Raw genomic sequence first — 26,872 nt, 5'->3', positions numbered from 1 at the left:
TGAGAAAGTAAGCAGCTAAAAAGAATATTTTTCTGACGTAAAGGCTATACTTCTCCTTTTCACCTTTTCTCTTACTGATGCTTTGCCAGAAGAATAGTAAAGGTTTAGACATTGTCATGATTCATACAAGTAAAATATTTTTCAAGGACACAATCTGATATACTAACATTTATTTAAGAGGTTAAAGTCCACCACTAAATCTAAGGAAGGATTTTTAACTGCCAAACACATTTCCTTTGACAAATAATGTAAGATGACAACTGCCAAGACAAAATCCACAGCAAGTTTAACTCTAACTATTTTCACTTACTGTTTAGGAAGTAATTTCTTCTTACACACAGTAGTATGTTTGGTCCTTGGTAGCTTTCACATGAAGGACACACTGAAATAACAGTCACTATTTTGTGGTTGAATTCTTTTTTGTTGTTGTTTGTTGCTTTCTGGGTTTTTTTGTTTTGCTTTTTTGTGTTTTTTGTTTTTTTTTGTTTTTGTGATTTTGTGTTTTTTTTGTGTTTTTTGTTTTTTTTGTTGTTGTTTGTTTGCTTTGTTTTGCAGAATAAAGAATCTTACAGAAGGCTGTGGAAGAGCAGTCCAAGATCTGAAGTACTGGTCAGGTCAGCTATGTGTATGTGAGGTTCTCTAAGAAAGCAAGAAGGTTGCATCCAATCTGTAGCCTTCCGTTTTCCAGAGTCTATCATATACTCCAATCTGTGTACAGTTTATTTCAATACCTGATTACTGTACTTTTGCTTCTATCACCACTGAACTCCACTACAATTGCCCTTATAGGAACATATCTGCATAAATCCAAAACCTTTGCCCTGACTCTCTTAGGTAATATTACAGTGGGGCCTGGTCTGGTTAAAAATATATTCTTTCTTTGAGAAGGAAAGAAAGAAACACGGAAAAAGGAGAAATAACATGGTAGAATACTTGAAACTGGGCCAACAGTGATAAAAAAGAAAAATCATATGAAATTATAATTTAATTTTATACCTCTCTATATAGTTAGCATGTGAATTCCAAATTATACATCGTCAAGTTTTAATACATTTGGCTATGCCATATATATTATATTATATATATATATATATAGTCTCTATATTATAGATCTTCTAGGTAAATTGATGGTAAAGGACACATTTATTTTATACATTATCTTGCTGGGTTAAAAATAAAATATATGCCTATTTATATGGTGTTTTGCTAAAAATTGGGCTTTATGTCTCTTTCAGGTGTCATGCTTCTAATCAATAATGATTAGAATGACAACTAAAAATAAATGTATTTAAATGTCTGTTACACTGTGAACTTTTCAGCTCATTTGGCTCTCTAGACTGTAGTGCAAGAGTGAAAATGAAACATAACAACAGAAGCGCAAATAAAATAGGCCTAACTAGGAAAAAGAAACAAGCACAGAGTATTCCCTGCCTCAAGCCCAGAATGTTCTTCACAGGAGAGCCAACCTCTGTGGTCTCACTCTGACTGACTTGAATGGGGTGTGGCTGTGTAGTGCCAGCGGCTGTCTGTTGGGTATGGGAAATGCATATGTTTCTTTTTAAAATGCCTTTACCTTCAGCAGGAAGTGCAAACAAATTGTTCTGTCATTAATTGAAACTTTAAGACTGCAAGTCAATGAAGGTATTCTTTGTGTTCAGCCAAACAGGAAGCAATGTACTGTACTCAGTATCTCTATGTTCTTATAGAAAAATGCCAAAATGTTTCTCTTACCTTTCTTACTCATTAGTGTTAAGCTTTTGGGTTTTTTTCTCTTTCCTTCCAAAAACTTTGGAAATGGTAAAGAGAACAGTAATAGTTCAAGGCAGTATTAAAACCACAGCTGTAAGTGATAAAAAGTGCATTTCCTGAATATAATACAAATATAACTTTAAGAAACTAAAGGCACAAACTAAATAAATATGTATTACAAACTAGAAATGCACAGTTCAAGGTAATTACTATTACATAAAAGCTTCAAATATTTGTTTCTAATGGATATTTAAAGCAGTTTGAAAATGATACACCATCAGTGAACTGCAAAAAAGTATAATCACTTAAAATATAAGCAAAATAGACTCTAATATCGACATCTGGGATTACTGATAAAATACATCATCACATTTATGAATGCACTCTCTATATACAGTTCACAAATTATTTTTCCATTAATTTAAAAGAAAATCAGAGGTTCTAGGAACTTAAGGTCCATTTTTAGGCTGGTGTGGAGGTATTCAAATTTTCAACAAGTTTGTTAGTCATTTAAGAATCCCATCCTGAATAAATACTGTACCTTTAACACAGGCCTGAATCAGGAAAAAAGAACACACAATAATATGATCGTAGTCTGGATTAGTAATCTCTTGAGTTGGTACACTTCCAATTAAAAAGAGAGATGAGTTCATCATGAATCCCTTCTCTCTTAATGCCTTTCAATACACGCGTAATGATGTGGTAATGCCAACCTGAAGGTTTTGATAATGAAATGTTCAGATACATCCTCACCTACTTATCTGTGGGTCCTTGTCTCTCCCTCACTCTACTTTGTTTAGTAAAGAACCAGACTCTTTAAAAACCTTAGCCTGAGCCTGAATTCTGACTTTGCATCTTTTCAAAGACACTGTCATCACAAAGCAAGGCAATGACCCTCATGCTGCATTTAGGTAGTAGCTGGAAATAATCCGAACTGTAACATCCCATCATAAATTCTCCTTCAGACATAGTAAATGTCCAGACTCGGGGATGAAAGTGCTGAAGCTGGCTCAGGGGAATTTTCTACAGGCCACCTCACGCTGTTCTGTATTTTCATTTGTGGTAACTTCCAATTACACAGCACTTTACAAATTGTGTCTTTGTCACTGGGCACAAATCTCCCAGCGCATGAAGGGGCTTATTTTACTACAGGATTCACAGAGACTGAGAAACTACAGCTGATATTAACACTAATCCTGATCTTTTTTCCCCCAAATTTTAAGTGATCACAGAACAAAATCACCCTTCCTGGAAAATAGTTATTTTCCTAGGCAGGAGATATGATTAAATCAAACTACATGGGCAAAGACTGAGAACTAAAATAAGTAACCATATCAATGAATTTGGTCCCCCCCCCGAGAAAAAACAACTCTGCCTCTCTATAATTACTTGAAATGTTTTAGGATGGAAAGGGTATGCGTAATTAAATTTCCTGACTATGGCTGGGAGATGTTCAATACAGAATTATACATTTGAAAGATAAATCTAAGTGGGCTGAAACAATGTAGAGCAACTTCTGTGCTGTTCAGCTTGGTCTCCTCTTTGGTACTTTCCTTTCAAGTTTAGTACTCAGTCTAGTTTTTTAAGGTTTTGGCTGTTACGAATTTGTACAGTAGTCATGCATGTAATTTATCGCCATTCCAGGCATACATGCCTGCTAAAGCCTCTTTTTTTTTTGTATGAGAATCATACTTTATAGTAAATTACCTTTTGTGTGCACAAACCATTGGATTAGTGTGTAAATGCTGAATTGCTAATGTGAAATTATGACCAAAACACACCCTGTATATAAATGAGAAACTCTTACCCAGGTTAATAAAAGCTATGTTTACACGACACCAGTACAGATGGACAATTTAGTAAAACACAATGTAGTAAAAACAGGTTGTGTGGGAGGAGTTACATTGGCCAGCTGCCTTGGTGTCGTGTACACACAAGCAAATAGTGGCGATTCAGTTTAGGTACCACACCCACAGGGCAGTGTGGTATACAGAACCAGCCACCACACGCCAAAACACAGCACAACAACATGGCATTTACTTTAACAAGCAAGAGGGAACAATCAGGGAGGAAGGGGAAATGGTTCTCCAGTCTAGGAGATGGTGGCTGAGGACATTTTACACTTCTTTTGAAGTTTCCTATGACAGATCTGGAAAATGTGAAAGGGCTGGCAGTCTTTCGAAATGCAAGGTGCAGAGACTATTGCACCACCTTTTCCGCCAACACTTACATATGAAACTTTGTGTCACAACAGAGATACAGAACCTTGGGTTCTTTCTGTGTATTCAAATGTATGTATATGCATGGTTTGACAAATTTAAAGTGGCGCTTTCTGAAACTTTTTTTTTTGCTGTTTGAGTTCTACTTGTGTTCTTTTGAATACTGCCACACAAGAACTAAAAATCTCTGTCATTTCTTAAAGAGTTTAAATAAACAATATTAAAATACCATCTTCCGTCACATTGAAAGGCAGTTGGATATGTTTTACCTCCATATTTACATATACAGAGTTCTGATCTAGAAAACCAATACAATAAACCTTTTTATGTTTTAAAAACAGGCAGTCTTTGGTGACGCAAAGGCAGAGATTTTTTTTGTTACCTCCTGCCTATTTCGCTCTGTCTCATGAAGTGAATATTGTTGGCACTATCAGAAAGTTCTAAATACTGCTCAACAGACAAAACAAAATACCCATCATAACCTTGTACCCTTCCAGTGCTCAAAAGCTGCTGCTTCTCTCCCTCTGTCCATGCCCGAATACCCTCTTCCCCTTCCTGCAACCTTCTTTGTTCCTTAGTCCAGGCCTGGGCCACAGCGCGCTGTCTGGCAATCTCCAACACGTGGTTCTTTTCCTCTTCGACCGTTGTCCCATACCGGATGTTGAAGCACAGAGCCCCATGCTGGAGTTGGATATCTGCAAACCGTCTAGTCCTCCCATTCAACACCGATGTCATCTGGGACACCGTGACATTGACACCATTCTCCAGAATCCGCCTCCCCCCAGTGTTACCGATGAGTACCAGATCTTCCTCCAGAGACCCAAGCTTAATAAAGTAGTGAGTGTCCCTCCCATCTATGGTAAAATGTAGGTTTTCCAGGTAATGAGCATTATTGAGAATAGCAGCAAGCCGCCTGCTATCTTCATTGGCTACTCCTATAATATCAGCTGTTACTATGCCATCCTTGATGGCAAATTTTATACCTTTTCCAAAAACAGATGGAACGGCAGCAAACCTTGGCTGCTTCCCTCCTTCAAGGCATCGTCCATCATTGTATCGGGGAGTCATAGGAAGTTGGTCCAAGGAAATGAAATTTCTGAGCTGTTTCTGGAGCTCACACTGAATACCCAAGATAGTCTAGGAAAGAAGAAAGGCACAGTGCAAATGTAGCACAGGTTAAACACCCATCACACGTCTGGTGATTGTGAAAAGCAAAGGCTTGCAAGTTGCTGGCTTACAATTTAAAAACAAGCCAAATTTGGAATCTCTTCATCAGAGGTTTGGAGAGAAAAGACTAACAGGCAACATAATCACTTGGCATACATTTCTTGGTCTCTCAGTGAGTTAAACATAAGGAAATATGTTCAAACTTGATGTCACAAAGACTCAGAGCTAGAAGGTACTTCAAATGAGGTAGTTCCAGCTCCCCTCAAACAAAGACAGTTCATTTTTGCCAATTTAAAATTGAGTAACACCAACTAGCTGTTATGACTGTATGTAGAGTAATACACTAGGCACAGGAAGATATAGAGAGATGTACTGGTCTTGCTTTCCAGCAGCTATGACCTTATAAATAGCAACAGCAAACCAGCAAGAATTTCACTGACCTTTTCACATGGACTTAAAATAAAAACCTTTTCTATTATGGAAATTTTAAAACATACTAAGAAATAGAGAGAAGAGAATAATGACCTCCAAGGATCCATTACAAAACTTTGGCAATTTTAAACATTTTGCTAAACTTTTTTTAGGACTTTTAGTGACAAAAAGCATTAACATATTATATCTATCTACAAAAAAGGGAAAGCCTATAGTACCTATTCAGAATTTCCTTTGTGTTATGATTTTTTACACTTAAATTTCAAGCCCTCCCACCTAAATTTCAGCTTTATTTTGTTAAAGCCATTTTTTTTTTTTTTGGCTAACACAGATACTCTATTTCTTTCCATTGAAAGAATGAGTTCCTTCTCGTTCTCATCTGTACCTCATACTCCTGATGAAATCATCTGCCAAAACTTGAATGTTTGGGTATTCTTATTTTTCCAGAGACTTTATCACTATAATACATATTATTTTTGTCTTATTGCTTATATAGATTTCCCTGTATCAGAATAATTTAGCTCCGTTATTCCCATGCTTTCCATGCACTATGCCCTGGGTTATTTTGCAGTTGGAAATCTGATGTTTTCATGTCTCTCAATGGACAATTTTCTCTATATAGAATCCATAATTGCCCTTGGTAGTCCATTTCAGAATTTTATGAGTTCAGCTCCTCTCTCCTGTTGTCTGTCTAACCCAATAGTCATCAAGTCACATGTTACAAACCACTTTGCAACATCTTTTCTTTTTCCAAAAGCTCCAATCCTCAGCTCATTTCCTCATGCATTTTTTCCCACCTCCTCCTTAATCATGGACATTTTAGTGAATATTGAAGACAACTCAAAAATAAGTAAGCCAGTATATGTTAATACTATTTCATGGTGTTGGATGCTCTTATGTTTTTTTCAGATAAGTAGAGATGGTAAAATGTTTACTAACCTTGCCAGGATCCCACTCTTGAGTTTTTGTCTGAAGCTGTAGAAGCTCATAAGTTAATTCCAAATTTTCTAACTCTGGTTTCGGAAATCCAGGTAGTACATTGTGTAACTGGAAACCAAATAGCTCTAACCAAGTTCCAATGTCTGTGAGACGCAAAATTAAAGAAAACAAATTAAAACCCATACTTTACAACTTCTGTGGTAAACTTTAACAATAATCTCCTGCCTTCGATATGTTTAGCCAATGGGAAGTTTGGAATAAAACTCCTTTTATATTACCCACTCTAAAGCATATGATTCTCTCTCTGCAAGGGAACCTTTTAATTCTTGGATAATCACAGAGATAGGCTCATTTTATCGCACTGAAATTAATTTTTAAAAAGATTTTTATTTATTTATTTTTAGAGAGAGGGGAAGAGAGGGAGAAAGAGAAGGAGAGAAACATCAGTATGTGTGTGCCTCTTGCACGCCCCCTACTGGGGACCTGGCCTGCAACCCAGGCAAGTGCCCTGACTGGGAACTGAACCTGTGACCCTTTGGTTTGCAGGCTGGTGCTCAATCCACCAGGACCCACCAGCCAGGGCTTGCACTGAAATTCTTAACATGGTAGAGGTATTAAGGCCACACAGACTGTGGTGTTAGACTTAGTAGATGCAACAGAATCCTGAATTGTTCTTTTATCAAATTATTCATATAAGCTTTTAAGAGTGAAAATTATAAACATAATGCTTAAAAAGGAAGAAAAATCCTGGCTCGTGTGGCTCAGTGGACAGGGCACTGGCCTGTGAACCAAATGGTCACCGGTTCAATTTCTCTCAGGGCACATGCCTGGGTTGCAGGCCAGGTCCCCAGTTGGGGGGCATGTGAGAGGCAACCACACATTGATATTTCTCTCCCTCTTTTTCTCCCTCCCTTCCCTTCTTTCTAAAAATGCATCAATAAACTATTTTTTTAAAAAAAGGAAGAAAAATGTACCGGGATGAAAAGCATCGTGTTTGATGAAGAATTTTACTCACTCTAGAAGACTAAGGAAGACAGTGACTGCACAATAACTTGTGGGCTAACTGGCAGGAAGAGGAAGCATATTTACAAAGGCATTGAGATTACATGATAAACAGCACTGAGTTATCTCCTTACGTTAGTGTAAAGTTTTGCACCATTTAAATACCTGTGGTATACTTTGCAACATCTTGAATTTTGCCAACTGGGTAGTTATTTTCAAAGGAGTAGAGGTTGAATGGTTTAGGAAGGAGGTTCAACTGTTTCCATATGTGATGATTGGGCGTTGTCCATCTCCCAGCAATGACGTCATAATCCCTTTGCCCCAGGTGCACTAACTTAGTAAGGAAATCATAGAGTCCTCCATGAAAACCAATGATGACCTGAAAGTCAGGGTAAGTGTCATGATAAATATCTCCATAAGGCGTGTACAATATCTCTTTTATCACCTGGCCTCGACTGCTGAACACAGCGAGTGGGGTGCCTGTATTATCACAGGCTACATAATATTCTTCACCACTGCTTAGCTCCATGGCAATAAGGTGACCTTGGAGATCATAATACAAGGATGTAATCTCAGAGCTCGTGTGGTTGTACAAATGAGTAACTCTTATGGGGTTGGCGAGGTCTGCATAAAAGAACTGGAGGTGCTGCCCTAAGCTGGACTTACTGGCGACACGTCGCCCAAGCCCATCATAGTAATACTGTACACTCCAGCCAGAAGCCTTATTGTAGGCTTTCTGTAGCAGACCATTAGAGTTATATTCAAAAATGTCATTTCCTCTCTGCCTCAGAAAGCCATCTTCATCCATTTTATACTGAATTTCTCCTAGTCTAGTGATGCGATCCCGGAGGTCATATCGGAGAGGAGTTAGACGTGCACTATTCCCATGGCTTAAAAGGTTGATGTTGCCATTCAGATCATAACTATAACGCCACTGGGTTTTATCATTTACAGAAACAGTTTGAAGTTGCCCGTCAGCGTCGTATTCGTAGAAGTATCTTGTTATATTGGCATCTACTCCTACTCTTATATCACATATTACCATACGGCCCATACTATCATATTGAATAGTCATCCAGTAGGCAATTGCCTTCAGGATTTCATATTGGACTTCAATAACTTGTCCATTGGCACTGAAGATCTTGGTGTGCTTCATCACTGTAGTAGTTATGACCTGGTTTAAGTCATAATTAATCACACTGAATTTTCCAAACTGCTCTGTTCTACCAGAGACATCAACATATCGGTACAGGTCTATGGGCAACGGGGTTTCATTTATCACAGCCTGCATGCTGGTGACGCGAAAGTTGTTGTAGCTGTAGTCAAAGCGAGCATTCACAAGACCTTCTTCACTGAATCGGAAAATCTGGCGTCCAATAAGAGGTCCTGGGGGAATCAAAAATAACATAGTGAGAACAGTGCTAGGTACTTAATATTGAGCAATCAGAAAGGTCTAGTGTTATTTTCTTTAGTATTAGTGCTTTTATTTTCAAAATAAAATATTACATGTTAACTTCTGATTTCTAACACCTGCATATATCATTTCACAGTATATATTCTCATAGTGTGGTCACTAAATTTGAAAAAAACATTTAAAATACTGTATATTACAGTTACAGAATAATTGAACTATAGGAACTATAGAAGTAATAACCATTCACTGGCTCAGATGAGGAAACTGCTATTATAAACATGTTTTCTTTTTATAAGCACTGACGAAAATACTTTCAATTCATTTAACTTGGGTTACAAAGTCAGAGGGTCAGTTTTGACAAAGTCCAGCATTCAAGGAACAAATTTGGGCATTTTAGAAACCCCAAGGATGAAATATAATAGAAATTTCTGACATTTGAAGATAACGTGCCATCAACTGAGGCCTGCAGAGGTTACACAAGGCGTGAGTTAGTGTCAGTGAGACTGGTATCTTGCAGCTATATCTTTGGGAAGATTGAGTGGTGGGTAGGACCAGGTTCGTGGTTAGAGTAGGTACTTAGATCTCAACTTTCTTGAGAACTGAGAGAGAAAAAGAAATACACTGCATGTTTTGAAGAAATCAGTTTTCATGCAGCGTATAATATGTTTTGAATTCTCAATAGAAGATACTTTGAGAACTAAAGCAACAGCTGGTTAGATTCAATGCCTATAAGTTAATGCTTCTATCTCAGACCACAGCCATCAAAAATCCCATAAAAATATGATATGATGTACATATCACCACTCTTTCACAACAAACCTGTTTGCCTGTATCTGATTGTGCAAATGAAACCATCGTGCATCAGGTGTATTGTCTTAATCACTCCAGAAGACTCTTCATAGGTTAATGTGACCTGAGTGGTATCATAGAGAATCTCAGACAGTCTTGCTTGCTTGGTATACTTGTATAAAACTCTGCGCCCTGTCCCCAGATGCAGGATCTGTAGCAGTCGGCCATCTCGACTGTAGTCTTGGATAAAAGAAGTGCTACTGTCTGGTGGGGTATAGATGTTCCGATAGTAGCCCACTGAAAGCATGGTCTGTAAGCTGTGGCGCACCATACTAGGCATGGTGACTGACAGCAGACAGTCTGATTGGTCATACTCAAAGATGTAGCGCCGCTGGCTATGTAAGAGGAGGATCACAGACTGAAACGAGACAAAGGCAGAGTAGCATAATATATACCACTGAAGTTGAGGAGACTAAAGAAAATACACATTCAGCCATTCAACACAAATTTATTGAGCACTTAGCACGTGCCAGGCATTGCGGTGGACCCTAGTTGATACAGTGGTCAATAATGGTGTCTGTCCTCATAGAACTTACAGTTTGGTGGAAGAGAGAGACAAGTAACCAAGCCATTACAATACAGTATGAAGTGTGTTAGACAGGGAAAGTACAGGGTACTTTCAGAAAGTAGAAGAAGGAGCAGCTAACCCAGATTTTACAGATCAGGGAGGACTTCCTGGAAAAAGTGACATCTGAGTTGAGACCTGAAGGATGACTGGGGATTGGCCAGGTGAAGGCAGGGAGGTGGGTGGAGTGGAATAGGGAGAGAGTACTCCTCACAGAGGGTACAGCATTGTGAGGGTCTGGATAAGAAAGAAAGCATGGCTTATTTAGGGAATGAGAGGACTTTTGTGTGGCCAGATCATGGGTATATTGGGGTGGGGATGGTGATAAATGGCAAGAGATAAAGCCAGCTAGGTAGGCTGGATCTGGGTCATGCTGCCTTGCTAAGTCATGCTAAGGAGTTTGGATTTAAACATGTTGGCAACAGGGAACTGAAAGCAAGTTGAAGGACAGGGAATTTGCGCAGCTGGGAGAAATACTGAAGTCTGTATTCCAGAACAGTTAACTGTTTTTTCAACTTGGAGACAGACTGGAAGGAGGTAAATGAATGGAAGGGTTTGCCATGTATGAATTTATAGTCATTGTAAAGTATTCATTGACTTCATGTAGTAGATGTGTTCCTAAAAAGGTATATGTAAAATATTATTATTATTGCTTTGGGACCGTGCCATTAAAAATGGACAATTCTCTGGTTATACAATCCTCTCCTCCAACCTGGTCTGTATTTTAGAAACAGTTATTTGTTAAAGCATAGTGCCTTGCACGTATTAGGTGTTTCAATGATATTGGCTTATTTTATTTTAATCTTAAACCTAGACATAGAAGGAGCATTGCTTTAGGGAAGAGTCAACCCTATTTCTAATTAAAAAACATTTAAATCTCATCTTTTTAAAAAATGATTTTATTTATTTTTAGAGAGAAGGGAAGGAAGGGAAAAAGGGAGGGAGAGCAACATTGATGTGTGAGAGAAACATCTATTAGTTGCCTTTTGCATTCCCCAAACTGGGAACATGGCCTGCAACCTAGGCATATCCTCTGACCAGGAATTGAATGGGAGACCTTTGGCTTTGTGGGACAATGCCCAACCCACTGAGCCACACCAATCAGGGCATAAATCTCAGCTTTTAATAAAAATAAAAATTATTCACCGTGGGAAAATTCTGATGTAACTCCCCAAGGAAGCTTTACCCCTCCCTTCTTGAGAACTACTTTCTCAAGCATAAAGACTGAGTTGAGCTTTTAAAGATGATTTATTTATTTATTTATTTTTAGAGAGGGGAAGGGAGGGAGAAAGAGAGGGAGAGAAACATCAATGTATGATTGCCTCTTGTGTGCCCCCCACCAGGCACCTGGCCTGAAGCCCAGGCATGTGCTCTGAGTGGGAATCAAACCAGTGACCCCTTGGTTCACAGGCCAGGGCTCAGTCCACTGAGCCATACCAGCCAGGGCTTAACTGAGCTTTAGTTTCTGAAGTTTCTGGTATAAAAACAATAGGTTTTGTTTTCATCTTCTAAATATCAATTATATAAACATTTGATTATGAATTACAGAAACACACATAATGTACACTTCAATGTTTGAAACTATTGAAACTATTGTTTGACAAGTATTATATCCTCCTTGTCCTTCTGAGAATTATCGATTTTGAATTGCATGTCAGTACTGTGAAGTCAAAGCCAGCATTTATTTGCTCATTCACTCATCCTTTCTTTCCTTTCTACCAAGTACTGTGCCAGGCTAAACAGAGCTGCCAGCGGAAACGCTGTCATCTCATCACCTGTGGACAATCTGCAGCTCTGAAAACCCCACTGAAGAGAGGGCAGAAGACTTAGCATTCCTGCGTGGGCATGAGGACACAAAGGGAGAACCTCCTCCTTGACTAAGAACAGAACCTGGGGCAAAAAACTGTGGAAAATGCCTTCACATTACCTCTCTGCTAAAAGTCAGATCTTCCAGCTCTTTTCCACTCTGTTTTGTCAATTGGCTATAAAGAAATGACATCTGTCACCTGTGTTGCAGGCCAGAGACAATCACCATATGGCTTCCACACATTATCTAGTACCAGGCTGCCAGGGCCATGTCTTTCCCAGTCGCTGTATCAGCCTTTCCAAAAATTTATAGCACATTGCCACTGTGTTCTCTTTCCTGCTCTCATTCTCCACGCTGCAGTCAACCACTGCCTGACCCTGTTTCTAAATGGTGCCGATGCTGTGCTCTTGAAACACCCGCCCCCCCCCTCCGCCCCCCGGTCTATTTTAAAGCTCCCTGCCAATGGCAAGAATGTGGATGACGTGATTAGAAATCTCATGAATGTAACCATTGTGTTGCTAGAATACCATTTCGCTCTCACTTGGTTGCTTTTTCACTTTGGGTGGGCATTATTATCAGTTTATTCATAAACAATGCCTATGGGTGCATCCAACGCCCACTGTGCTGCTACAAGATAAAAGGCTGTTTCTTATTACTCCGAACAATAGAGTAGAAGACTTTTTATTTTTAAAAATTGATTAGGAGATCCTAAAAGAGATCGTTGTAAAGAAGAAGAGAAAAAGAACAATCATTGCTGTATACTCCGTTTGAACAAGAATAGAAATGAGATGGTAGAAATTCAAGCAGTTAAGGCATTCAAATGACCACCAGATGGCAGTGTGGGGTCACCTGAAAGCTCAAGCCACAGGCTGCATTCTGCCCCTCCAGGCTGCCTTTGAAAATTTCAGCTCTGAAGAGACAATTTTGTGTAAATGTATCAGACTAAAACATCTTATTACATGATTGTAAAATATATTTAAATGCATCTTAAAAGTGAAGTTCTAAAGAATAATTTCAGGAAACTGAAAGATTTACATTTACTGTAATAGAAAATTTTAGCTCCACATCTTCAAAATGTAACTCAGAAAAGTTTCATAAATCAAGATACAGAATTAATGACTACACAGAGAAAATTTAAGAAACAATAATTGATTTCTAATAGAGAAGAGATTATTTAAGCAACTTCAGCTATTACTCAAATAATTATTTTTCTTCTAATGGCTACAAACCTTTGTGTGTGAAAATATGAGTAACGTGTAAGTTTCGCTTATTCTAGAGGAAGTCAAATAATTGTTACAAAATTTCTGCACATTAATGTGAAATATCTGCTGTTGCTCTTTAATATTTCATGGTATATGGATGGCAAGCAAATTTACAGAGGTAATAACAGAAGTATTTTGAAGTATAAAAAGACGTATACATTTTAAAGTTTGAGAATTCTTACTTTAAAATGTACTACAAGAGCCAGCCTCTTAGTCCTTGCTCTGCCCCAGATATAGTGGGAAAATGTGCCAGCAAAGGCCACGTTAAAGAGAGGAGTAAAATGAGCACAGGAAGGCACAGAACCTCTCATCACCTCACTGAAAAAGTTATATGTAAATTGGATTTTATAAACCCAATATTTCCCCTTTTTCCCTAGAATCACAGTTTCAAAGATACTTTAATTCCCCGCCCTCCCTCCCTCCCTCCCTCCCTCCCTGCCTTCCTTCTTTTTTCCTTCCATTCTTTCCTGTTTTTTTCCCATCACGCTCTTTTTAAAAAAATTTATTTAATTATTTTTCAAGTACATTCTTTCCTGTTTTAATTCACTTTCAAGTAGTGGTAAGTGCTAGCATTTAAGTTTTTGACTTGAAAATCATCTAACACAGTATTCAAATCAAAAGAAACTAATTTTTACTGAATGACTGGATATGCTGGGTGCTTTATATTATTTCATTTAATCATCACATTTACTTAGTGAATTACTTCTTATCACTGGTAAAATAATGTTAATAAAATCAATGTCATGATAAAATGATTTTTAGAAAGTAAAGAACCATGTGTTTGTGTTTTGAGATTTCCATAATAGGATTGCTTAAGTCAGGGGTTACCTTTTAATTAGAGAACAAATTAAATATGAATCAAGAAAGGGATAAAAATCAACAAAAAAGCACAAGTGATTTGGCTTGTCTCACTGGTCAGGAAACTAGTCTTTAGAAGTCACTGGAGCTTTACTTGATACACAATGCCGTGTCGATAAGGTCTTATTTATGTCCGCTATAGACACTGACAGTGTCACAGAGTTTCTTTGGTTTGTTTTGTTTTTAAAAAATTATTGCCTACTATGTTTCTGTAGCAAACAGAACTCGTGAACTTTGCTTCATGTGTTTCTTCACTCAAGGAAGTTTGATGAAATCATCAGCTAATTCAGAAAAGAGAAACAATGAAATTGCTTCAGAGGCTAATAACTGCATGCAGGGCTGAAATGGGAGTTTTCAATAGGCTTTTTTGTTATTGTACAGACAGCCTAAAGGGAAAGTCTTCACAGAGCCAGATGCAACTGTCCATAGGCAATTAGCTTAGGGCCCGGGTATGGTGCTAATGAGGTCAGGGTTATGAATTCAAACCCAGGCAAGTTCCCTAAAGAGAAGTGGCAAACCCATCCTCACCCCTGGAAAAAACAAGTCAGCCTATATTCCAGTAGTAATAAGTGGCATCTGTTTTTAAGTATGAAGGTCATCATTATATGCTTTGTATATTTGGTGTTAAACATACCACCAAATATTTGGATTCAGTTTATTTTGTAAGAAGTTCAGCCCGTTGTGGGCACTAGTCATATGATTTTGCCAGTCATTCTTGTTATTGCATCTCAAAGGAGGAAAGCCCCACTTTGTAAGATTCAGATTTTCCCAGTGTAGAGTAGAGATTACAGGTTTGATCAATTTCTTCAGCAGAAAAGGACCCAGGGTGGATGTAGCAGAGAACTCTCCTTTATCCTGGCTTCCAAGAGGGGTCAGCTTTATCTGCTAGGCATTTGCAACTTGGCGAATTCCCCAGCAACTGACTCTGGGAAATAGTACAATAGTTTTTATAATGACATACAACCACTGGCACACCTTTACTTTAAACCTGGGGGCGTATCAGGAAGGCTTGGCATCACTAGGTGCAAATCGTGAAGTTTTTGCCCTGTGAGCTATGAACTCCTCTGAATTTTCTAAGAAATTCTAGGGGTTACCTTGTATGCATTACCTTTGACTGGTCAAAGGAAATCATTCTTTTTTTTTAAAGATTTTATTTATTTATTTTTAGAGGGGAAGGGAAGGAGAGAGGGAGAGAAACATCAATGTATGGTTGCCTCCCATGGGTCCCCTGCCAGGAACTGGCCTGCAACCCAGGCATGTGTCCTGACTGGGAATCGAACCATGGTTGTTTGGTTCGCAGGCCTGCGCTCAATCCACTGAGCTACACCAGCCAGGGAGGAAAGCATTCTTTTAATATTCCCAGAAATTAATTTAGGACCGACAAATTCAGTTGAATGGACAGATTTGGGAAATAAGACCCACTATCTTAGGGTACTAGAAATTGAAATGGCAGATAGAGAATAATTTCTCCAATTGTCTTCTGCTACTGATCTGACCAGAAACTATTTTGCTGCATGAAGGCTAATGTTTGACAAGTGGGTTTGGTGGTGGGATTCAAATCCTTGTTTATTCCTACCAAACAGAGGCCACAAGCTCTCTTTATGGATGTGACTGGACACTCACTGCACAAAAAGGGATGTTACCTATGAGCCGCGATGTCACCATCCCCTCAGACCAGTTGATTGCTTGTGAAAATTAGTCCTCAAATGCATGCAACTAAAATTTCACTGACTATCCTAACAAACTTAGAAGTTTTTATCTTCTGTGTAATAGGCTCTTTTCCAGAGATGAGATGCATTAACATGCAATTTTATAATTTTCTACCTATTTTCTTCAGTATGAGCTTTCATAATAATAAAGATACCTTTTTAAGAGCATGACCAAATATTCTCAAATGAGGAGAAAGCTAAGCCATTATCCTGAATTTAGTTTGAAGTACCTGGCAGACTGCGGATTAGGGAAAGTTTTTAGCTGCAAAACAGCTTATCCTTACAGGGTGTATGTATTATACACACGCACACACACAATTATACATCTCTTTACACATAGGCTATATGTAAATAAATATATAATTATATATATGTAATTTTTTGGTTACTTCTACCAACGGAACATCCAGAACACAGACTTTCCTGCTCTTAATCCTTACCAAGATGAGTAATTAGGGCCACTTTCAATATTTTCTGTCAGAAACTCAGAACTAGTTTGTCTTGCTTACATACTTACCTTTTCCAAGTAGGTATAGCTCCAAATCTTCCCATCAGCCCAAGTTCTTGAAATTATTTTTCCACTCTGGTCATACTTCATTTTTTCATTCCACGTCCCTCTTTGGATAAATGTCACTAGTCCTGAAGGTGAATATGTGATGTTCATTTCATTATATCTGCTCACAGGAAACCACAGAATAGGTCGTCCAGTCTGGTCATAAAGAATTCGAAGGGTGAATTTCCGATGGTCATCATAGATCTTTCCTGTGCGTGTTATATGATCGAAGTCTATGGAGAGCAGGTTTCTGTTATGGGCCTACAAAAAAGAGACACAAAATACATTTTAAGCTCGGCCTTGGTTACCCTATCTAGTGCATTCACAATTGCAAAGCTTTTTTGATTCTCTCACAATGGGCCTTTGAATCTGCATGACTTTTACCTTCCTCAGACGACACTGATCTTCATTCTCCCACCAGACTGTGCTCTGTATAAGGTTGCTGATTGTTTTTTCCCAATTCAAGCCTCAATGGTACTGACATACTTTTCAATAATTATGTCATCTTGTTTATGTGAGTCAGATGCCCTAAGGGGTGGGACTTCCTGCTCACTCTTTTTCAGTGAAGTGAGTAGAACATGCAAGTGTGAATTATTTATGAGATTATAAATCAGAAAGAAGGGATATATTGAGTCCCCTCTATTTACACAGATCCTCTTCTCAGCTTTCTTGTTCACCTGGGCTTAGAGTTGTATTACAGGAGAATTCCGGTTGCCCCCTAGTGATGGAACCCCACTCAGCAATACTTTCACAGAGGCTCCAGGTGGAATGTGGTAGGTGTTGGTAGGTCTCCCAGTATTGGCAAGGGTGGTGCCCCTAAATGAAGTTAAAGCATGGAATTTAGAGCTTGGCTTGGTTCTGGTTCTCAGCTTGCTCACAACCACGAAGTTGTCCCAGAGAGAGCCTGATGCAATGGGTTTCAGGTGGATTCCCTGAAGGACAGCACGCAGTGGTGCCTGAATCCTAGGAAATTCAGCTGGGTCCATAAAAGGTGACCGAACAACTGAATAACACAGTAAAGAAAACTTTCAAAATCAGCAAGGAGGCAACTTTCACTAGGTTTTCAAAGCAACTGGACAACTGACCTGGTTTTTTGTATTCTTCAGCTTGATGCATCAATGTTTGGCAGTCCCACTAGTCACTTCCGCTACGGCTAGCTGATCACAACAGAGCTGTAGGCGGCTCTGTGAAAGCAGGGAGCTTTGAAGGAAGAGTGGGTGGAGAGCCAAGGGAAGGGCTTTTAAAACAGATTTTATTTATTTTAGTTTAGTTCAGTTTCAGTTTTAGTGAGTTTTTTTTTTTGTCGTGTTTCATTATAACTTTTTATTTGGAAAGAGTCGGACTCACAAGAAGTTGCAAAAATGATACAAAGTCACCATTCACCCAGTTTTCAGGGGTTGGGGTTTTTAATTTGGGTGAAGGTATCCAAGGCGAGGAACCAGACAAGAACCAAAAAGAAGAGAGCTTTAGAAATGTAAACAGCAGTGGCCCGGGGTCAAGAGGCATTTACTTAGCTGCTTGTCTGTGCACCAGTCATGTCTTCTATCAGGGCATCAGTTTCTTTATCTGTGAAATGGAGTGATATGACCACTTTACATCACAGAGTTGTGCTAAGAATGAAATGATATTACATGTACACATACCTGGTGAGGTGTAAAATAGTATTAGTAATTATTGGTTTTAAACTAATAATTTAAGGGGAAGGGAGGGAGAAAGAGGGGGAGAGAAACACTGATTGGTTGCCCCTCCAACACCCCTAGCTGGGGACCTGATCAGCAACGCAGGCATGTGTTGTGATTGGCAACCTTGTGCTTTGCAGGATGACACTCATCCAGTTGAGCTACACCGGTCAGAGTAGGTAATTGTTATGTTTAGAATATAATGATTACTTTTCTAATTTTAGTTAGGCTTTTGAATGGGCCCATGTGTCACATTCCAAGGTGATTATAGCTTGGTGTAGTAGGTTTATAAGTATACAAACTGTCAACATGATTCCACACAGAATGTGAATGATCAGGTTAATGAGGTAGGAGAAACCAGAACATGAGGGTCTGACTACATTAATCATGGTCAGACTGAACAGATTCACTAGCTATTCAACTGCACTTTATGTTCCTTTTTATGGTGAAGGATTCCTTTGAATATCTGAAAGCCATGCACCATGTCCCCAGAAAAATGCACATAAGCACATACATGGCCATTTAAAGTAAAATCTCAAGGGGGCCTAGAAACCCAAACACAAAACCTCAAGGGGACCCACCTCATTTCATCCTTACCAGCATCAAGTATTATCATGGTTAGTAAACTTTTCCCAGTATGGGAGTTGGAAAATGGCATGTTACTGTGGTTTAAATTTGCATTTATTTGGTTACTAGTGAGGCTGAGTGCTTTTGAATGCCTATTGGTGACGCATATGTCTTCTATGAATTGTCTGCTCATGTTGTTTGCTCATTTTTCTATTGGGGTGTGGCACTTTGCTTTTTAAAACCTCCTTTGGTTGCAGTTTCTTCATCAGCCAGCTGGGGCTAATTATAGTTGCTCTTAATTTTGAGCTTCTGCAAAAATAGAGCCTAGCAAATGTTCTAGGCCATGAGTTTTATCCAGAAGACTAGTGATTAGATACTGAAATTATTTGGAAGGAAGTGCGGTTGGTCTCATGGGTGAGTTTAATTCAGGGAACAGAGCCACCAATTGGGAACCATGACTCTTCAAACCATCTATAGCCAATGACTACAGTGTTATAGGGCATAAATAGATAGTGACCCACTGTTACCGCCTAACAGGTGATAAGCACATATTTTCTGTTTTTTTTTTTTTGATACACAGGGCTCAGAAACCTATATGAAACCAGGTGTTCTTTCTTCAACTACCTTTCCTGTGGTTTTATAGCTACATATCTGCAACTGTAATACCGTTCATTTACAATAGCTGTAAAATATCCATGTACTCCCAGCGACGGTTGTAACGGTTACAATTTATGTTATAATGATAGTTAAAGAGCTAAGGTAACAAGTGATTTCCAGTTGAACTAAATTTGTGGTTTTATTTGTCTGATAGATGAAGTTTACAACTCAAGAATACATTTCTTAATAAAGTCATTACAGCTACACAGGCAGGGATCACTGTTCAAAATCCACTACAAAGCAGAGGGAATCTCTGCCTAATATTCTTACTCCACCTGTCAAGGCTTCTGCAACCGTGCTTCTCTTTCTGGAGAATGCCCTCTGATATGCAGATACTGCCGAAATGCTAGTTTCAAAGTGAGGTTTGGAAAGTAATGCAAAATTTGGCGAACAGCTGAAAGGACACAAAGGAACTGAAGATGCCACAGGATCCCCCTGCCCCTCACCCAGCTGAGTCTCTTGTGGAAAGCCCATGCAAGACGACTAGCAAGGAGAAAGCTTTTCCAGGTGAGCTGCCCCACCCTCTTTCCTGAGCGCTGATGTGCCTCCAGCCTTTATGGCAGGAATCAGAATTAGGCTGATTGCCTCTGACTGCTGGGGTCATAAGCAAGATTAAGAAAGCTCCATGTTCATACAAGCACTTCTCTGCCTGAAAGAAAAGAATAGCCCTTGACCTAAGTGTAGGCCATCCATCCTTATTTCCACTCTTGCTCCAAACAGTTTATGCCAATCCCTACCCTGGAAAAGAGAGGGGCAAAGAAAGGGTTGAAATTTGGGAATAGCCCCAAGCTGAAAAAGGTCTCTTTGTAAAGGGTGCACACTGAATAAGACTTTTGAGTTTAGCAAATAACGAGCTGTACATTGGGGTAAGAAAGCTAGACTTGATCATTTTTTTAAAGGAGAAAAAGTAGCTCTGCTCTAATATATCTTCTGGTTTCCGTTAGGTTTTTTCAGCTCTGCTAAGGAAAAGTAAGGAGAAGGGCTTGCTTTTTGTTCGTACTAAGACCAGAAAGGAAAGAAGGAAGAGGATGCCCTGGGGATCATGGATTGTGTTGCCAGCAGAAATCAAAGTGCTTGTGAAGTGTTGGTACAGGGTGAAGCTCCAAAGAAAAGTGTCCTTTGCCTCCCTTCTGAGCCTTTACTTGCTCTTTCCTAGGAGTTTGTGTTTTAATTGCTTAAGAGAATGTCCTTTCAGGACTTCCAATTTGAGATTCATTCAGTTAGTAAAGATATCAGTATATATGTATAAGGTTGATTGATCTATAGGCAACTGCGGACGTTTGTCAGGTTTTGGCCTATTAAATTATTGTTTTTCCTGTTAATCTGGTTTTGTGTCAGTTTTATTCTGAGTCTAGTCATAAGAACTTAAGAAGGCTTGAGGGGAAGAATTCTCCCCCTCTTTGACACAATATGCATAGTAAGAACTCTATGAATGTTAGCTGCTACAATTGTGATGAATGATAATAGTACTGCTGATAATAAGGATCGTACAACCCATATTCCTCATTTTCTAGATTATGGGCATACCTCCCCTTCCTCATAATTTTACTCATTCATCTGAAGGGGAGTAGAACTTGCCATCCCAAAATAATGTCTCTTTGGTACAAGGATTATTTTGGGCTATTTCAGAAAGAGCAGACACAGGGGAATCTTTGAGAGTGGAGCAGAAGTGTCCTGGCACAGCAAAGGCATTTTCCGAGAATGGAGGAAGATGCTGGAATCCTGTTGGCTACCTCCCAGATTCCCCATTGTTTGTCAGTCCGAGACCCTGTGTTTCAACTCGGCTTGTTGCCCCTTCCACAGCTCAGATCACAAATGAACATTCACAGGTTGCATTTAAAAGCCAATTTACCCCATTCTCAGTTATCTGTGAGCAGAAAAAAGTCAACTGTGAGGGTTTGAGATTGGTCTTTGCTTATGTTTCATGGATATATACATATGTATGTATCTGCAGTTCTTGAGTTTTTCTATAACCTCACATCTCAGTCTGCAAAATCTTGTACAGAGCTCTGGGATCCAGTGCTGGGATAAGTCTCACATAACAGCATTATCAACCCCAGACATGGCAAGGTGCAATATGGATATAGTTCCTAAACCAGTTTGTTTTTGGTGAATGTCCAATTCTTTTACAGCTACCTTTTTTTGTTATCTGCATTCTAATTTCCTGATTGTCCAGGGAAATGTATTTAAGAGGAAAGATTGATGCAGCAGATGAGGAAATGCATGGACTAGATGTAAAAGTACTTTGCAAGGAAGATGATTCAAACACAACTCGCATTGGGGAAAATGGATTTTTGAAATAAGTGAAATTTCAGGATGTTAATATGATTTATTTCACTTAATGGAGCTGGTGCAGGATGGCCCAGAGGTAGAAAATCCCTTTTGCCTGCTCAAGTTGAGGAGGATATCATGTTTCCCAGCAGTTTGCCTCCTTCATATTGAAGGGGACCCTGATTTTGTCTGAAAAAAGGAACGACCAATCACTGGGGAAAAGCAGCTCTTGTTGCTTTATCTCCAAAAGAGGTCTATCCTTTTCTGATGTTTTTCTTCCAGGTAGAAGATCTGGGGTGGGTGTGATAGGTAGCTTTGTGGGACATTTGATGTCCACCATCTTACTAAGTGAGCCTTTCAATGAGCCTGTCATTTTGCACTTGAACAATTAGTGCTTTATGACCTGCTGTCCAAGCACATTTGCAAATTACAGCCACACAACTGTGTGGTTTTTCACACAGGACCCTATTTCCCCCAGCATAGTAGGGGTTTCCGTGTTCTGTGACTGTCCGAATCTAGTATTCTGTCTCAAGAGCTCTGGTGCCGCAACACGCCCTCACACTCTGAAAGGAAGCTCCACCAGGAGAAGGAAAAGGTTCAGTCGAAGCTCTCAAGGTACTTGAGAGCATCAGAGAGGCTTATTTTTTACATGTCTGGTTACAATGAGTCACTGCATATTTGGCCCAGAAGGCAGTTACATCTCATGTCCCTTGAAAGCTACCAAAAGTGAAGGCTCACCATGTCTGAACGAATAGTCGGTAGGGAAGGAAAATTTGCTCTGTTGAATTTGGATCCACACCTACCTTTGGGCTACATATTCACTCTACTAGCTCTGATCTGCCTAACCTAGGGAAACTGAGGCAGCAGTATACACACAAATACCTGAAGATGGGGAGAGCGGGTAAGAATGACCCAGAGAAACAGCTTCCCTCACCTTCTTGTCTCCTTCACATTTTCTCTGGCTGGAGGCCAGCCCATCGTCCTGCACCAGCCACACTTGCCAGTAGATTAGAGTCAATGGTGTGTCTCTTGTTGTTAGGACTAAAATGAGGATTCGGGTCCTGCCAATGTGGCTCCACTGAGTGGGGCAATGATGTGTAGATTCATTATTTTAAGGAGCAAGGCAGCAAGCACGATGTAGTAGAAAGTGTTGTGCTACGAAAAGACCTGCATTTTAGTGCTGGCTCTGATTCTGAACAGCTGTTTGCCTTTGGCCAAATCACTTAACCTCTCCGGGCCTTAGTCTCTGTATCTATAAATTGGGAATAACAACAATGGATGGTTGTGGTTATCAAATGCAATCCTGGCTCTGAAAAAAGTTTGTTAACTCTAAGACACTAAACAGGATTGTTACTGTTGTTAGATTTCTAGGGACAGGCACAGTAACGCCCCCTTAGCCAAGAGGGAGCTGCGTTCTCCAGGCCCAGGACCTCCAGAAACACCCTAGAGGCCACAGAAAGAAGGCCCTGAATATGTTGCCCTTAAATGCAACTCCACAAATCTGCTCAACTCCACCACCAGATGGGAAATGGGTCAACTATAAATAGTATTAACTAAATAACACCTCACTCTACTCCTTAACAGTAACGAGCTCCCAAATGTTTTACGAGCATTAGCTTCTCAACAGTAAGAACAATTTGGGATATGAGGTGTGAGTGATAGCTTCTAGTCTTTCTCCATGACCCATACACACGCAGGGGCAAAGGGTTGGTTATCTTAGAAAGTGGAACATCCCAAAGTTACATGGTAAAGGATGCATTATCCCAAAGAACGGAAAATGCCAGTCACTTTGTGTGTGATTTTGTTCACAATGTTTTATCCAGGCTATAAGCTGGCACTAAGAAATGACTTATTCAATACAATTTTTCTTTTTTTAAATTTATTTATTTACCTCTAGAGGGGGAGGGGAGAGGGAGAGAAACATCAATGTATGGTTGCCTTTTGTGTGTCCCCTGCTGGGAGTTGGCCTGCAGGGAACCGGCCTGCAACCCAGGCATGTGCCCTGACTGGGAATCAAACCGCGATCCTCTGGTTCGCAGGCCTGTGCTCAATCCACTGAGCTACATTAGCCAAGGCAAATACAATTTTTCAATTTTGAGTCCAGGAGGTAGACAAGCCACGTGTAGATAACTCTTCCTTTTCTCTAGTACGCTGGTTTCATTTCACAGGTGAAGGAAATAAAGGCATTTCTTAAGTCAGCTGTAAAACTGGGTAGCAAGGCCAAGTAATCTAACTTCCCCATTTAGGGTTCTATGCAGGGACCTGATAGAAACAGTCCCTGCTACCCACATAGAGAAGTTTGAGTATTTGGGCTGGTTTCACTTCTCAAGTTGGTGATATATCTGGCAAATGTTCTGCTAGACATTGGTCAATAGAATCAAAACGTACAAATTGACTTGTGCGTGTAGACAACTTTAGTGACTGTTTCAAAAAAACATCCACGGAAATCTATGTCTTGGTGTCACCAATAGAGCTGATTGGCAAGCGAGCACTGTTACAGATTGTTTTGCCCATATCAAGCCGTGAGACTGGTTTGATTGCTTCTCACTGGAGTTGGGTGGTTGTTTACTGTTGCATTTGCACAGTCTAAAGGTTCCCACATTTTCACTCTTGGCCAATTTTTCCCGTGAGTGGATGAAATGCAAGCATTCCATGTATCCCAGGCATGACACAGGTGCTCAAAGCAGGCCTGGCCCCAACGGTGACTGACTGTTTCCCTCAGGCTGCCAGTTGCTTTGGGGCTGATACTGAATGTTATTGGATTTGGAAACTTGGTCACATTATCCTAATACTGCTCTACGTGTAAGAAGGGACAGGCAGACAAAGCTCTGTGGTGTTTGCAGGCTTTGTGCTCTGCAGAAAGGCAATGTGGACTGAGAGAGCTCAAGTTAACAGTGAACTGTGCTTGGTAAGAACCTGAAAACTCCTAAATCATTAACTGCCCCCATGTAGCGCTCTTTGAGCACCACTTACCCAACCTCATTAGTCCTTTGTCCTTCTGGCCCTTCATATGTATGTATTCATGGCAATGATCTCATTTGGTGACTTTTTCTTTTATCTTCTGTGTGCACCTGTCTGGACTTTCTAAATAAAGTATACACTGTACAAAAGACCAGGAACCTGGGTCAACCTGGTGGAGCTGACAACCATGTCCAGGGCATGTGGTGAGGGATTCTGGAGAGCTTCCTCATGAAACTCATTCCTCTACACAGACTTTACTGGTGCCTGAAATTGGTACTATTAGAACACTTTAGCTGGCTAATGACAAAGAAAGCTCCTATTAGAATGTTCATTTAAGAATCCCGAACCATTATCAGCTATTAGCACCCCCTCTTGAATTAGTATATCATATTAGCTAGTCAGTCACCTAGCAAAGCTTTAGAGAAATGGGACTTCAGATCAGGGAGGCTCTGCAGTTTTCAAACATGAAATACAAATTCTCTATCTTATATAAGGTCAAGCCTTACCCTCAGTCTCCTTTCAAAAGCTGAAATGTTGCCTTTGTTTTGCTCCTTCCGCTGCCGCCACTCAATGAGGTTTGCGTTGTGCTCTCCAGGAAGTGAGATGTTACATTTGCCCAGGGTGGGGTTCACTGCCCCAGCTAGGATGTGGGGCTCTGAGCTGAGGTTGATCTCCATCCCACTGGCAAAGGTGACACGCAGGGAGCCATCTGGACTCACCCGATAGGTGCTTTGGGTATTTTCTGTAGACAGAGGAGCAAAGGAAAAAGAAGGGAAAGAGAGGGAAGTGCAGGAAGCAGAGTAGAGACAAGTTTAGCTTTAGGAGGCAGGTTTGGAAGGAGATGAGCAGGTGGCGCACTGTGGACCCGACTGCCTTCTGGGCTAGACAACAATCTGACAGGCAGACGTGCCCTCTGTCCTTTTGGGTCTTGTTATTTTCACAGCTGGGGTAGCTTGTTCTTTGGATAAAAGACCCCTGTCTAATACTGCAGGCTGTTTTTGATTTCTTTCCTCTCTCACTTTTAAAGAATTCCCTCACAAACTCCCTTTCTCACTTGGTGGATTGGCCTCCTCAGTTGGATATGCTGGGAGCTAGCTAGCATGAGAAGAGTATCAAGTTCAATTTAGCATCCTTACTGCCTGGGGACGCCAGCACAGTTGCTGTACCTGACAAAACAATAACACCGACACAGGCTGCCACTGATCCTTTCCCAGTGGATGTGAACATGGGGCAGTTCTGTGTCTGGTCCCACAAGCTAACAACAGAATGAGTCCTTAAAGACTGGACAGAGAGAAATAGTTTCTGTGCAGTCACTTCCACTTTAGCTTCCAAGACACTCTTTCCAAGTCCAACTTCCTTCCTTCTCTTCTCTCCTCCTTGTGTCCCTCCCTTCCATTCTCATTTCAGTTCTCTCTTACTTTCCTCTCTTTGAATAGAATGGGCTTTTAATTCTCTCATTTCCCTAACAATTCTTGCTCAATGGATATCCTAAATCATCATTTTTATTCCCCCATGTGAGGACGGATTGTGAATGTTAATCTCAGATGGGGTGCAGACTCCATTTCTGTGCCATAACTCCTTCAGTGCCTAAAAGAGCTTTACCCACAGTTGGGTGCTGGGAAATGACTTGATGGAAAAGGGGATTTGGCAGGGATGCAATCTCGTGACTCCCACAGAGATGTGCCTCAAGGTTGCTTCGTGAACATGTGAAAGGGATGGTTTTGTCTGAATTTCAGCCTCCAGAGGTGAAAAATAGGGAGAAGAAGCCATCTTCTTAGACAGAAGTGAATTCTACTTATAAAGGTTGTGCAGAGGTTTGAAGGTAGAAGTTATGATAGGTGCTAGTATAGTTAGGTGAAGTTAGAAATAGTCTTACCTTGTTTTAAAATATATATGGTACTTGTTGCTGTCAAGTTGGTTGACATGAGCACATTTTCACGGTTGGAAGTATCTAGCTCCACTTTTGTCAGCTTCTCCAGGTCACTGTGGAAGCTGCTGACCTCTCCAGTGGGAAATGTTGCATTCGTGAGATGTCCCTCGGGGTCATACCTGAGGAATGGAACCAATGTCAACTTCAAAACCTCTTGGCAGTGATAACTGGCCTTTGCAAAATCAAAAACCGCTTGCCAGCTAATGCAGTTTAGCTTTGAGTGATAACAAGTATTATTAACCTTGTTCAATAAAAAGAAAAAGGTCAGAGAGATGATTAATC

At 40.0% G+C, this 26,872-nt stretch overlaps 1 protein-coding gene across 1 annotated transcript in view; it reads right to left on the bottom strand.

The window, feature by feature from the left end:
• Nucleotides 1-528: 528 nt before the first annotated feature.
• TENM1 (teneurin transmembrane protein 1) overlaps nucleotides 529-26,872 on the bottom strand; it is a 397,683-nt gene continuing 371,339 nt past the window's right edge. The window contains exons 23-29 of the mRNA XM_037040336.1: nucleotides 26,537-26,709; nucleotides 25,167-25,402; nucleotides 16,490-16,786; nucleotides 9,742-10,129; nucleotides 7,674-8,894; nucleotides 6,507-6,649; nucleotides 529-5,105 (exon numbers count right to left, since the gene is read on the bottom strand). Of these exons, the coding sequence (XP_036896231.1) occupies nucleotides 4,347-5,105; nucleotides 6,507-6,649; nucleotides 7,674-8,894; nucleotides 9,742-10,129; nucleotides 16,490-16,786; nucleotides 25,167-25,402; nucleotides 26,537-26,709 (3,217 nt within the window). The 3' untranslated portion in view covers nucleotides 529-4,346. The remainder of the gene's footprint in view (nucleotides 5,106-6,506; nucleotides 6,650-7,673; nucleotides 8,895-9,741; nucleotides 10,130-16,489; nucleotides 16,787-25,166; nucleotides 25,403-26,536; nucleotides 26,710-26,872) is intronic.

Source organism: Sturnira hondurensis, unplaced genomic scaffold (assembly GCF_014824575.4).
Source record: "Sturnira hondurensis isolate 20B ecotype Veracruz unplaced genomic scaffold, ASM1482457v3 Scaffold0002633, whole genome shotgun sequence".
Classification (NCBI taxonomy): Eukaryota; Metazoa; Chordata; class Mammalia; order Chiroptera; family Phyllostomidae; genus Sturnira; species Sturnira hondurensis.
Note: the sequence above shows the minus strand (reverse complement) of the source record. Positions and strands in the feature narration are given on the sequence as shown.